This window comes from Pecten maximus, chromosome 1 (genome assembly GCF_902652985.1).
Source record: "Pecten maximus chromosome 1, xPecMax1.1, whole genome shotgun sequence".
Taxonomy (NCBI): Eukaryota; Metazoa; Mollusca; class Bivalvia; order Pectinida; family Pectinidae; genus Pecten; species Pecten maximus.
The window spans coordinates 9179643-9194314 of record NC_047015.1 but is presented as its reverse complement, the minus strand read 5'-3'; the positions used below and the strand labels follow the sequence as shown (position 1 = coordinate 9194314).

The 14672-nt window shown below is 34.8% G+C and overlaps 1 protein-coding gene across 1 annotated transcript; it reads left to right on the top strand.

The window, feature by feature from the left end:
* The first annotated feature begins 444 nt into the window (after positions 1-444).
* Positions 445-11040, top strand: LOC117324216. Its single transcript, XM_033879964.1, has 4 exons — positions 445-619; positions 8226-8454; positions 8905-9781; positions 9829-11040. Exons 1-4 carry the CDS (start codon positions 482-484, stop codon positions 10028-10030), a joined length of 1446 nt encoding a protein of 481 aa, XP_033735855.1. The 5' UTR covers positions 445-481; the 3' UTR covers positions 10031-11040.
* The last annotated feature ends 3632 nt before the right edge of the window (positions 11041-14672 follow it).

Below are 14672 nucleotides of genomic sequence, written 5' to 3'. Positions count from 1 at the left end.
AGATGATGGAAATGTATTGATGGTTTTAGAAAATGTCTCAAGTTCTTGATGAGAAAACATATGTCCCTGAGCGCACAGCAGCACTTGTCTGTAATGGGGTTGCTCGCGTCAGGATGGTCTCACCAGAGCTGTCGTTATTGATGATAGTGCGTCTAAACCTGTCTACAGTACACGGCGCTCCTCCCAGATCTACACTGTATCACTAGTATTAGTTAATTGGTTTTATCTGAGTGTTGTGGTGATGTTCTAACAGTGCTGGGGATGTAGATATCAGTAATTATCACATAACGTGTGTTTATTATAGTTGGCGCATGCTTTGATTTGTCAAAGCTTGTTGTCAAATACATGCTTTATTGAGAACATCTAAAACATCAGCAGGATACAAAAAAACCGTCAACTCCTTATATATATATAGCAGGTGCATTGAAGGTCACACTTTAACTGACAATATGTTTTTATTGTTACAGACGACGTATCTATAATGGGAGTAATAACTGTATGTGATATCGACTATGGCCGGATATTCGGACCATTTCCGGTGCAGGTGGCGCTGATGGATCCAACCTATGTGATTGGCATGCTCACACAGGACACACGTCACGACTCTCCCTCCATCGAGGTAATCATGTGATCATGTGCGTTGTATAAAATACCCGTATCCTTGCGTTGTAAATGTATGTGGAAATAATTTCTGACACATATCTCAACCCAATTTGACAGGGCATAATGTTTTTCTGAATCCAGATAACTAAAATTACTTTTTTCAATGTTTATTGTGAATCGTTTGCATTGTTGATAATACACACAACCACAGCTGTATCATCATCATTGATATACAAAGATATAAGAATGCGTATGGTATGGAATAAGACATTGCTAAGGAAGTAGGGAATATCTTATGACATCGTATAACTGTGTTGTTATTTCCTGTATCACTGGAATAGTGTGTGTATTTGGATATTGAAGTATGCAAACATTTATCGGGTGATAAAGCTCACCTGTAACAAACTTACACCGGACATTTATCGTGTGATAAAGCTCACCTGTAACAAACTTACACCAGACATTTATCGTGTGATAAAGGTCTCCTGTAACAAACTTACACCAGACATTTATCGTGTGATAAAGCTCACCTGTAACAAACTTACACCGGACATTTATCGTGTGATAAAGGTCTCCTGTAACAAACTTACACCAGACATTTATCGTGTGATAAAGCTCACCTGTAACAAACTTACACCGGACATTTATCGTGTGATAAAGCTCACCTGTAACAAACTTACACCAGACATTTATCGTGTGATAAAGCTCACCTGTAACAAACTTATATCGGACATTTATCGTGTGATAAAGCTCACCTGTAACAAACTTACACCAGACATTTATCGTGTGATAAAGCTCACCTGTAACAAACTTACACCAGACATTTATCGTGTGATAAAGCTCACCTGTAACAAACTTACACCGGACATTTATCGGAAGGTATTGCGTGTTTCTGTTATTGTAGTGATCTAGTTATCCTAAAATCCTCTTATTTCGTTCTGTATATGTTTACATGTAAACACATTAAGAGAAAAGATAAATGGTTTGACTTTGATCTGACCCTAGTAGATTCATCCACTAATTATAATGAACAAAAACATTAATTTTGGGCACAGTTTTAGAAATCTGAAAATTATTAAAATGTGAGGCAGTGGATTACTCCTCGTGTTATCGATATGTGGCCAGACACTGGTCGCGGATCTTCATCACCGCCTATCTGTGACAGAAAATTGATGATGCTGTCTAGACAATAGCACAGCCTTCTACATTTCCTAGATATTTGATATTTTTATTTTATTGGACAGAGAGAAATTACCCTTTTACTTTTGGAAGTTAAATCTAAAACACAAATGAGATGATTTATCAAACGAGTTCGGAGAAATTTGAGTATACCACTAATAGTTTTCGAAGAATGATCAAATGTATTGACCACGTTTATGGAAATTTAATGATAGGTAATGAATTCTAGATGGCGTTTTGTATAACTGGACAATAGCATGACAGTTGTAGAGCATCAAAAGGTGACAACAACAGCTCCAATGGTACTGAATCCTCATTAACAAAGTCCTTGGCAGAGGTTGAAAAGTCAAATGGATATTATCCCCGATTTTATATAATGTAGTTACATACAAATACAAACATGGTATAAATAACGTCATAATATACATATGTAAAAATGAAGTGTGGCTTTTTCAGACGCAAATAACAACATGTTGTGGCTTGCTCAGACGTAAACGTGAACATGTTGTGGCTTATTCAGACGTAAATGTTGACATGTTGTGAATTGTTTAGACGCAAATATGATCATGACTTATTTCGATGCAAATGTTATCATGGCATACTTTTGTTATAATTTCTTTCAATACGGACGTAAAATGTCATTTTCTACGTGTATTAGAATTAATGAAAAACCAAATACAGTGAAAAAGCGAGGTTTGTCTGATTTTCATCTAATTCTGAAAAATTTCCTCAAATAATTGAAAAATCTAAACGCACTAATTTATTTGCAGAAAAAAGAGAAGAAGATAAGGAAAAATGGTCACATCATAATACCCTTCAATATATACACAACATTATCAACACCTTACCCTCCAATATATACACAACATTATCAACACACCCTACCCTCCAATATATACACAACATTATCAAACCCACCCTTAATAATACCATTAAACCTACCTTATTACACAACTTCAACTTACCTCATATATACCACATTATAACCTACTCCATATAACACACATTATCAACCTCAAATAACAACATTATCAACCAACTACACCTCCAATATACAAACATTATCAACCACTACCCTCAATATATACAGCCTTGTCAACCATCATATCAACAACATTATAACCTACCCAATATTAACAACTTATCAACCTACCTCCATATATACACACATTATCAAACCTAACCCTCAATATATACACAACATTATCAACACACCCTAACCCTCCAATTATAACAACTTATCAACACCCTACCCTCCAATATATACACAACATTATCAACCACTCCTACCTCCAATATTACAAACATTATCACACCTACCCTCCTAATATATACACAACATTATCAAACCCTACCCTCCAATATATACACAACATTATCAACACCCTACCCTCCAATATATACACAACATTATCAACCCTACCCTCCAATATATACACAACATTATCAACACACCCTACCCTCCAATATATACACAACATTATCAACACCCTACCCTCCAATATATACACAACATTATCACACCCTACCCTCCAATATATACAACACATTATCAACACACCCTACCCTCCAATATATACACACATTATCAACACACCCTACCCTCCAATATATACACAACATTATCAACCACCCTACCCTCCAATATATACACAACATTATCAACAACCCTACCCTCCAATATATACACAACATTATCAACACCCCTACCCTCCAATATATACACAACATTATCAACACCCTACCCTCCAATATATACACAACATTATCAACACCCTACCCTCCAATATATACACAACATTATCAACACCCTACCCTCCAATATATACACAACATTATCAACACCCTACCCTCCAATATATACACAACATTATCAACACACCCTACCCTCCAATATATACACAACATTAAGAAAAACACCCTACCCTCCAATATATACACAACATTATCGACACCACTACCCTTCCCAATATAATACACAACATTATCAACAAACCCTACCTTCAATATTACACAACATTATCAACAACACACCCTACCCTCCAATATACACAACATTATCAACACACCCTACCCTCCAATATATACACAACATTATCAACACCCTAACCCTCCAATATATAACACAACATTATCAACAACCCTACCTCTCTAATATATACACAACATTATCAACACCACTACCCTCAATATATACACAACATTATCAACACCCCTACCCTCCAATATATAACACAAACATTATCAAACCCTAACCCTCCAATCTAGGCACAACATTATTCAACAAACACCCCTACCCTCCAATATATACACAACATTATCAAACCAACCCTAACCTCTATATATACACAACATTATCAACACCCTACCCTCTAATATATACACAACATTATCGAACACACCCTACCCTTTCAATATATACACAACATTATCAACACATTACACCCTACCCTCCAATATATACACAACATTATCAACACCCTAACCCTCCTAATATAACACAAACATTATCAAACCCTACCCTCCAATATATACACAACATTATCAACACACCCTACCCTCTAATATATACACAACATTATCAACACACCCTACCCTCCAATATATACACAACATTATCAACACCCTACCCTCCAATATATACACAACATTATCAACACACCCTACCCTCCAATATATACACAACATTATCAACACACCCTACCCTCCAATATATACACAACATTATCAACACCCTACCCTCCAATATATACACAACATTATCAACACACCCTACCCTCCAATATATACACAACATTATCAACACACCCTACCCTCCAATATATACACAACATTATCAAACCCTACCCTCCAATATATACACAACATTATCAACACCCTACCCTCCAATATATACACAACATTATCAACACCCTACCCTCCAATATATACACAACATTATCAAACCCCTACCCCCCAATATACACAACATTATCAACACCCTACCCTCCATATATACACAACATACACACACCCATATAACACATACAACACCCTACCCTCCAATATACACACATTATCAACACACACCTCTACCCCAATATAACAAACCACCTACAACACCTACCCCCTCCAATATATACACAACATTATCAACACACCCTACCCTCCAATATATACACAACATTAACACAACATTACCACTAACCCCTCCAATATATACACAACATTATCAACACCCTACCCTCCAATATATACACAACATTATCAACACCCTACCCTCCAATATATACACAACATTATCAACACCCTACCCTCCAATATATACACAACATTATCAACACCCTACCCTCCAATATATACACAACATTATCAACACCCTACCCTCCAATATATACACAACATTATCAACACCCTACCCTCCAATATATACACAACATTATCAACACACCCTACCCTCCAATATATACACAACATTATCAAACCCTACCCTCCAATATATACACAACATTATCAACACCCTACCCTCCAATATATACACAACATTATCAAAACCCTACCCTCCAATATATACACAACATTATCAAACCCTACCCTCCAATATATACACAACATTATCAACACCCTACCCTCCAATATATACACAACATTATCAACACCCTACCCTCCAATATATACACAACATTATCAAACCCTACCCTCCAATATATACACAACATTATCAACACCCTACCCTCCAATATATACACAACATTATCAACACCCTACCCTCCAATATATACACAACATTATCAAACCCTACCCTCCAATATATACACAACATTATCAACACCCTACCCTCCAATATATACACAACATTATCAAACCCTACCCTCCAATATATACACAACATTATCAACACCCTACCCTCCAATATATACACAACATTATCAACACACCCTACCCTCCAATATATACACAACATTATCAACACACCCTACCCTCCAATATATACACAACATTATCAAACCCTACCCTCCAATATATACACAACATTATCAACACCCTACCCTCCAATATATACACAACATTATCAACACACCCTACCCTCCAATATATACACAACAACCCACCCTCATATATACAAACATACAACCCTACCCTCCATATATACACAACATTATCAAACCAACCCTACCCTCAAATATACAAACATATCAACCCTACCCTCCATATAACACACCATTATCACAACCCTACCCTCCAATATACACAACTACAACCCCAACCCTCCCTAATACAACACACACAACCCCTACCCCCAATATTACACACACATTATCAACACACCCTACCCTCCCAATATACACAACATTATCACAAACCCTACCCTCCCATATATACCACACAACCCCCCCCATCAATCCCACCTACAACCCCCCCTAACCACTCCACCCATCATATACACAACATTATCACAACCCACCCACTAACCCTCCAATATATACACAACATTATCAACACACCCTACCCTCCAATATATACACAACATTATCAACACCCTACCCTCCAATATATACACAACATTATCAACACACCCTACCCTCCAATATATACACAACATTATCAACACACCCTACCCTCCAATATATACACAACATTATCAACACACCCTACCCTCCAATATATACACAACATTATCAACACCCTACCCTCCAATATATACACAACATTATCAAACCCTACCCTCCAATATATACACAACATTATCAACACCCTACCCTCCAATATATACACAACATTATCAAACACCCTACCCTCCAATATATACACAACATTATCAACACCCCTACCCTCCAATATATACACAACATTATCAAACCCTACCCTCCAATATATACACAACATTATCAAACACCCTACCCTCCAATATATACACAACATTATCAACACCCTACCCTCCAATATATACACAACATTATCAACACCCTACCCTCCAATATATACACAACATTATCAAACCCTACCCTCCAATATATACACAACATTATCAACCCTACCCTCCAATATATACACAACATTATCAAACCCTACCCTCCAATATATACACAACATTATCAAACCCTACCCTCCAATATATACACAACATTATCAAACCCTACCCTCCAATATATACACAACATTATCAACCCTACCCTCCAATATATACACAACATTATCAACACCCTACCCTCCAATATATACACAACATTATCAAAACCCTACCCTCCAATATATACACAACATTATCAACACACCCTACCCTCCAATATATACACAACATTATCAAACCCTACCCTCCAATATATACACAACATTATCAAACCCTACCCTCCAATATATACACAACATTATCAAACCCTACCCTCCAATATATACACAACATTATCAACACCCCTACCCTCCAATATATACACAACAGTATCAAACACCCTACCCTCCAATATATACACAACATTATCAAACCCTTCCCTCCAATATATACACAACATTATCAAACCCTACCCTCCAATATATACACAACATTATCAAACCCTACCCTCCAATATATACACAACATTATCAAACCCTACCCTCCAATATATACCCTCCAATATATACACAACATTAAGAAAAACGCCATAACTAGATATTAAATAGCATAGTTGTGATATAAAATAAAAAATGATAGAAAGTCAACAACCTTCCACTCGGATGAATAGGCTTTATTAGAGGTTTAAAATGATGTGAAAGTCTGCCTAAAGGATTTAAATGATTGTTTAACGATATTGATATATTTTATACAGTTTTTAATTGGCCCTCGTGGTAGTAAGAAGCTAATGATGTACAATGTAACATTATCAAAGAGTCAAGCCAAGAGGCAAGTTAAATGTAAAATACGATACAATAATTATAACTTTGGTAAATCAATAAATTGATTAGTACTACAGCTGGTTTTACACTTTGAAATTGAATACAAGTTCAGCCAGGAATTCGAAGTATGTTATTAAAAATATTAAATAGCAGGAAGGCATTTTATCTCAGTAAAGAAAGTAAAGAAATAACCGAGCGTTAGTCACATACACAAAAACGTAAACAGATAACTAACTGGTAAAATTAACTTTTTCGTTCAGCTATCCAAATATGCCATCGAAATAATTCTTCCAGAAATATTTAGTTCAGACATTTATATTTGTAATATGGCTGGTATTGTTACGTTGGATTGACATTAAGGACCGTTACCTTTAAATGTCGTTAGTAGCGAGACGATAGAATACATCAATTGATGATGGGAATAAAGTCGTATTTCTTTAACATCGGCTCTGGGTGACAGTCACACCCCTTGTCACTTTACGACACAAGACCATGACATTATCCCACCCATGTCTCACTGTCTCACACACTCCTATCATTACCACGGCGGGATTAATGGTCGTTTTATCTCTACAAATTTGTCGCTTTTATAGGTGGATCCTGACGCCAGTAGCGGCCTGGCACGTGCTGATGGCTGGTTAGCGTACATCCAGCCCGCCCGTGAGGAGGAGGAGCAGAATGTGGAGGCCTATATGAAGAATGGCCAGGTATTCTATCGGACACTAAGGATAATCAAGGCAAGAGAGGAACTCCTGGTCTGGTATAGTAAGGACTTCTGTCAGCTGATCGGCATTCCGGACGTCAGGAGAAGTACCATTCAGGGTAGGTAGCCCATCAGTCGCCGTCCCTAACATCAATAGAGTCAAGTGACACAAAGTCACATTTAAAGATAAGCGGTCAGTCATTCAAGGACCTTAATCACTATAACGGTTATGTGGCCAAAGGTGTGTGAATCCTAACATTACAATTAGGATAACGACCATTTATACCTTGTGAAATCTCATTATGGAATAAAGTGTTGATGAAAATTATGTTGGTTCAATAGTCATTAAGGACAGAAGTTTTCGTTTACACACCTGTGGACACCAACTGTTTCCGGTGTCAGGCTACCATCCATACACTAGTGGTTTTATATCATCAGTACTATCACATAATTACTCATTATAACGATGTCGAGAGAAAAAAGGGTGAAAACGCTTCCAGTCGAACATATAATGTCTCGTTATTTTACCAGATACATAGATTGAATTTTGAAATATTTTGTTTCCACAGAAAAGGTGAGTTACATATGCCAGTTTTGTGGAGAGAAATTCCAATACGTATTTCCACTGAGAGCACATATGCGATTCAAATGCGAAAACAAGAGGAGGGAGAGTCGAGCAATATACGGAAGCGTCCACAATCAGGAAATCAAGTGTGACACCAAGTTATGTAAGGTGTCAAACAGTGATAGACTTTCCAGTGACACATATCACATCGACCACACAAACGAGAACATGCTCGTGGGCCGCAAAAGACCTGCAATCGAGACAGACGACAATGTAAACATTAAACTAAAAAGTTATGAAAATGGTGAAAACCATTCTCCGCCGCTCCGGAACAAAAAATCACCCGAGAAAGACTACAACGCTAACATTAGCGTAGATGTTGTTCAGGAAGGGAACTCAAGTAATCTAAGTGCGTTTAGGAAAGTAGAGAGATCTCTTTCTCCACAAAATAGTGTTTCTTCTTCTTCATTGATAAATGTTTCTAACTGTGAGATCAGACGGAATGGACATTTGCATAGTAGCATAGAGAGCAGACCAGTGTCGTCTTCCAAAGACTTTGTTTTACCGTCAAGTTTAGCGACATCAGTGCTGCCGACGTCTCCATTAATGGGATCGTCGTCAATTCCGGCAAACGTCCTTGACCCTCAGCTGAGAGCATCAATGATGGAAGCGTATAGATTTGCTTTTCCTCAGCAATATAATGGGACGCAAGAATCCATAATGAGAAGTTTACATGGAATCGGAGGTGACCCATCAAAACATTATGGGTTTCCTGATAAACTTAATACTGACATATCATATATGAAAAGCACCAACCCTATGGTGGAGCGAATCTTAACTAATCCCAACACCCCCGCCATGTTACCACCGGCAGGCATTGTACCTAACCCAACTGGTCCTATGATGTCAAACCCAACCGGAAATACCATGCCCATATTTCAAATTGGTGTGCGAAATGTAACGCTTCCTTCAGAATGACAAGCGATCTGGTATATCATATGCGATCTCATCACAAACGGGAGTTTGATCCTGTGAAAAAGAAAAGAGATGACAAACTAAAGTGTAACATTTGTCACGAGACGTTCCGCGAAAGACATCACCTAACGAGGCATATGACGTCACATGCCTAAATTAAACTTTCAGTGGAAATTTCAATAATATATTCAAGACTGTCATAAAATGTGTGATGTTAGAATGGACAAAGGCAAACCATTGATATTTCATTGTCATATTTATACATATTCTATATAATAATTTATATCAACCGTTTACAAAATATTCGACAGACAGTAGTCCCGGGTATTATATTTCACTTGATATATAATAGTCCCGGATATTATATTTCACTTGATATATAATAGTCCCGGGTATTATATTTCACTTGATATATGATTGTCCCGGGTATTATAGTTCACTTGGTATATAATAGTTCTGGGTATTATATTTCACTTGATATATGATAGTCCCGGGTATTATAGTTCACTTGGTATATAATAGTCCTGGGTATTATATTTCAATTGATATATAATAGTCCCGGATATTATATTTCACTTGATATATAGTAGTCCCGGGTATTATATTTCACTTGATATATGATAGTCCTGGGTATTATATTTCACTTGATATATAATAGTCCCGGGTATTATATTTCACTTGATATATTATAGTCCCGGGTATTATATTTCACTTGATATATAATAGTCCTGGGTATTATATTTCACTTGATACATGTATATAATAGTCCCGGGTATTATATTTCACTTGGTATATGATTGTCCCGGGTATTATGTTTCACTTGGTATATGATTGTCCCGGGTATTATGATTCACTTGGTATATGATTGTCCCGGGTATTATGTTTCACTTGGTATATGATTGTCCCGGGTATTATGTTTCACTTGGTATATAATTGTCCCGCATATTATGTTTTACGGGATATATAACAGTCCGGGGTATTATATTTCACTTGATACATTTATATAATACTCCGGGGTTTTATATCATATTTCACTTGGTATATGATAGTCCCGGGTATTATATTTCACTTGATATATAATAGTCCTGGGTATTATGTTTTACGGGGTTTATAATAGTCCCGGGTTTTATATTATATTTCACTTGATACATGTATATATTATAGTCCCGGGTATTATATTTCACTGGATATATAATAGTTCCGGGTATTATATTACACTGGATATATAATAATTCCGCGTATTATATTATATTTCACTTGATACATGTATATACTAGTCCTGGGTATTATGTTTTACTTGATATATTATAGTCCTAAGTATTATATTTCACTGGATATATAATAGTCCTGGGTAATATATATCACTGGATATATAATAGTCCTGGGTATTATGCTTCACATGACATTTAATAGTCCTGGATATACTAAATGGGTTATACTACAGTACCGTATATTGTACTAAATGGGATATATTACACTCCCGTATATAATACCCAATGGGATATATCACAGTCCATTATATTATACTAAATAGGATATATTACAGTCCCGTATGTCATACTAAATGGGATATATTACAGTCCCGTATATTATACTAAATGAGATATATTACAGCCCCGTATGTTATAATAAATGATATATATTACAGTCAATTATATTATACTAAATGGGATATATTACAGTCCTGTATATTATACTAAATGGGATATATTACAGTCCCGTATATAATACTAAATGGAATATATTACAGTCCCGTATATTATACTAAATAGGATATATTACAGTCCATTATATTATACTAAATAGGATATATTACAGTTCTTTATATTATACTAAATGAGATATATTACAGTCCCGTATATTATAATAAATTGGTTTTATTACAGTCCCGTATGTCACACTAAATGGGATATATTACAGTCCCGTATATTATACTAAATGGGATATATTACAGTCCCGTATGTCACACTAAATGGGATATATTACAGTCCATTATATTATACTAAATGGGATATATTACAGTCCCGTATATTATACTTAATGGAATATATTACAGTCCATTATATTATACTAAATAGGATATATTACAGTCCCGTATATTATATTAAATGGGATATATTACAGTCCCGTATATCATACTAAATGGGATATATTACAGTCCCGTATATTATACTAAATGGAATATATTACAGTCCCGTATATTATACTAAATGGAATATATTACAGTCCCGTATATCATACTAAATGGAATATATTACAGTCCCGTATATTATACTAAATAGGATATATTACAGTCCCGTATGTCACAATAAATGGGATATATTACAGTCCATTATATTATACTAAATGGGATATATTACAGTCCCGTATATTATACTTAATGGAATATATTACAGTCCATTATATTATACTAAATAGGATATATTACAGTCCCGTATATTATATTAAATGGGATATATTACAGTCCCGTATATCATACTAAATGGGATATATTACAGTCCCGTATATTATACTAAATGGAATATATTACAGTCCCGTATATTATACTAAATGGAATATATTACAGTCCCGTATATCATACTAAATGGAATATATTACAGTCCCGTATATTATACTAAATAGGATATATTACAGTCCCGTATATTATACTAAATGGAATATATTACAGCCCCGTATATTATACTTAATGGAATATATTACAGTCCCGTATATTATATTAAATGGGATATATTACAGTCCCGTATATTATACTAAATGGGATACATTACAGTCCCGTATATTATACTAAATGGAATATATTACAGTCCCGTATATTATACTAAATGGAATATATTACAGTCCCGTATATTATACTAAATAGGATATATTACAGTCCCGTATATTATACTTAATGGAATATATTACAGTCCCGTATATTATACTAAATGGGATATATTACAGTCCCGTATATTATACTAAATGGGATATATTACAGTCCCGTATATTATACTTAATGGAATATATTACAGTCCCGTATATTATACTTAATGGGATATGTTACAGTCCCGTATATTATACTAAATGGGATATATTACAGTCCCGTATATTATACTAAATGGAATATATTACAGTCCCGTATATTATACTCAATTGAATATATTACAGTTCCGTATATTATACTAAATGGAATATATTACAGTCCCGTATATTATACTAAATGGAATATATTACAGTACCGTATATTATACTAAATGGGATATATCACAGTCCCGTATATTATACTTAATGGAATATATTACAGCCCCGTATATTATACTTAATGGAATATATTACAGTCCCGTATATTATATTAAATGGGATATATTACAGTCCCGTATATTATACTAAATGGGATACATTACAGTCCCGTATATTATACTAAATGGAATATATTACAGTCCCGTATATTATACTAAATGGAATATATTACAGTCCCGTATATTATACTAAATAGGATATATTACAGTCCCGTATATTATACTTAATGGAATATATTACAGTCCCGTATATTATACTAAATGGGATATATTACAGTCCCGTATATTATACTAAATGGGATATATTACAGTCCCGTATATTATACTTAATGGAATATATTACAGTCCCGTATATTATACTTAATGGGATATGTTACAGTCCCGTATATTATACTAAATGGAATATATTACAGTCCCGTATATTATACTCAATGGAATATATTACAGTCCCGTATATTATACTAAATGGAATATATTACAGTACCGTATATTATACTAAATGGGATATATTACAGTCCCGTTTATTATACTGAATGGAATATATTACAGTCCATTATATTATACTAAATGGAATATATTACAGTCCCGTATATTATACTAAATAGGATATATTACAGTCCCGTATATTATACTAAATGGGATATATTACAGTACCGTATGTTATACTAAATGGGATATATTACAGTCCATTATATTATACTAAATGGAATATATTACAGTCCCGTATATTATACTGAATGGGATATATTACAGTCCCGTATGTCATACTAAATGGAATATATATTACAGTCCATTATATTATATTAAATGAGATATATTACTGCTCCGTATGTATTCTAAAGGGATATATTTTTGCCCAGTATATTATATCATATCGTGTGATAATCTCTCATGATATGATAGACCCATACATCATACTTTGCTGTATATAGTCATGTTTGCTGTGGGAGGGAGCCATATTACGCCATGTTGATAACGTTCTGGAAAAATGTTATGGTGTACTTTTTTTTGTGAACGTGAAAATATGTACATGTTATTTTGATTTGTAACCTTAAAAAGTAAATAGGTTTGGAGGTTATAGATATGTTATGGTGATATCAATTGTTCTATGACTTATTAAACAGTAAGCGACGCCCGCCATCAGTATACTCGCCGTGTATTATTTTATTGTCATCAATAGTTATTGTTTTGATTATAGTCATATAATAAAAATAACAAAGTGATTTATATATTTATGTTATTTATACAAACATACAGTCAAACATTATCTAAACTAAGGTCATGAGGAAAAAGCATGCAAGGCATGGAAAAACGACGTAACCAACAATATCACAACTTGGGGAAACACCAGCACTATAATATGGGGAAACACCAGTACTATAATATGGGGAAACACCAGTACTATGATATGGAGAAACACCAGTACTATGATATGGGGAAACACCAGTACTATAATATAGGAAAACACCAGTACTATAATATGGGGAAACACCAGTACTATAATATGGGGAAACACCAGTAC

Coding starts and splice junctions, on each gene's coding strand:
- LOC117324216 (XM_033879964.1), top strand. CDS start 482: ATGGGAGTAATAACTGTATGTGATATCGACTATGGCCGGATATTCGGA. Junction 8,455..8,904: donor CAGGAGAAGTACCATTCAGG/GTAGGTAGCCCA, acceptor TTGTTTCCACAG/AAAAGGTGAGTTACATATGC. Junction 9,782..9,828: donor TTACCACCGGCAGGCATTGT/ACCTAACCCAAC, acceptor CCGGAAATACCA/TGCCCATATTTCAAATTGGT.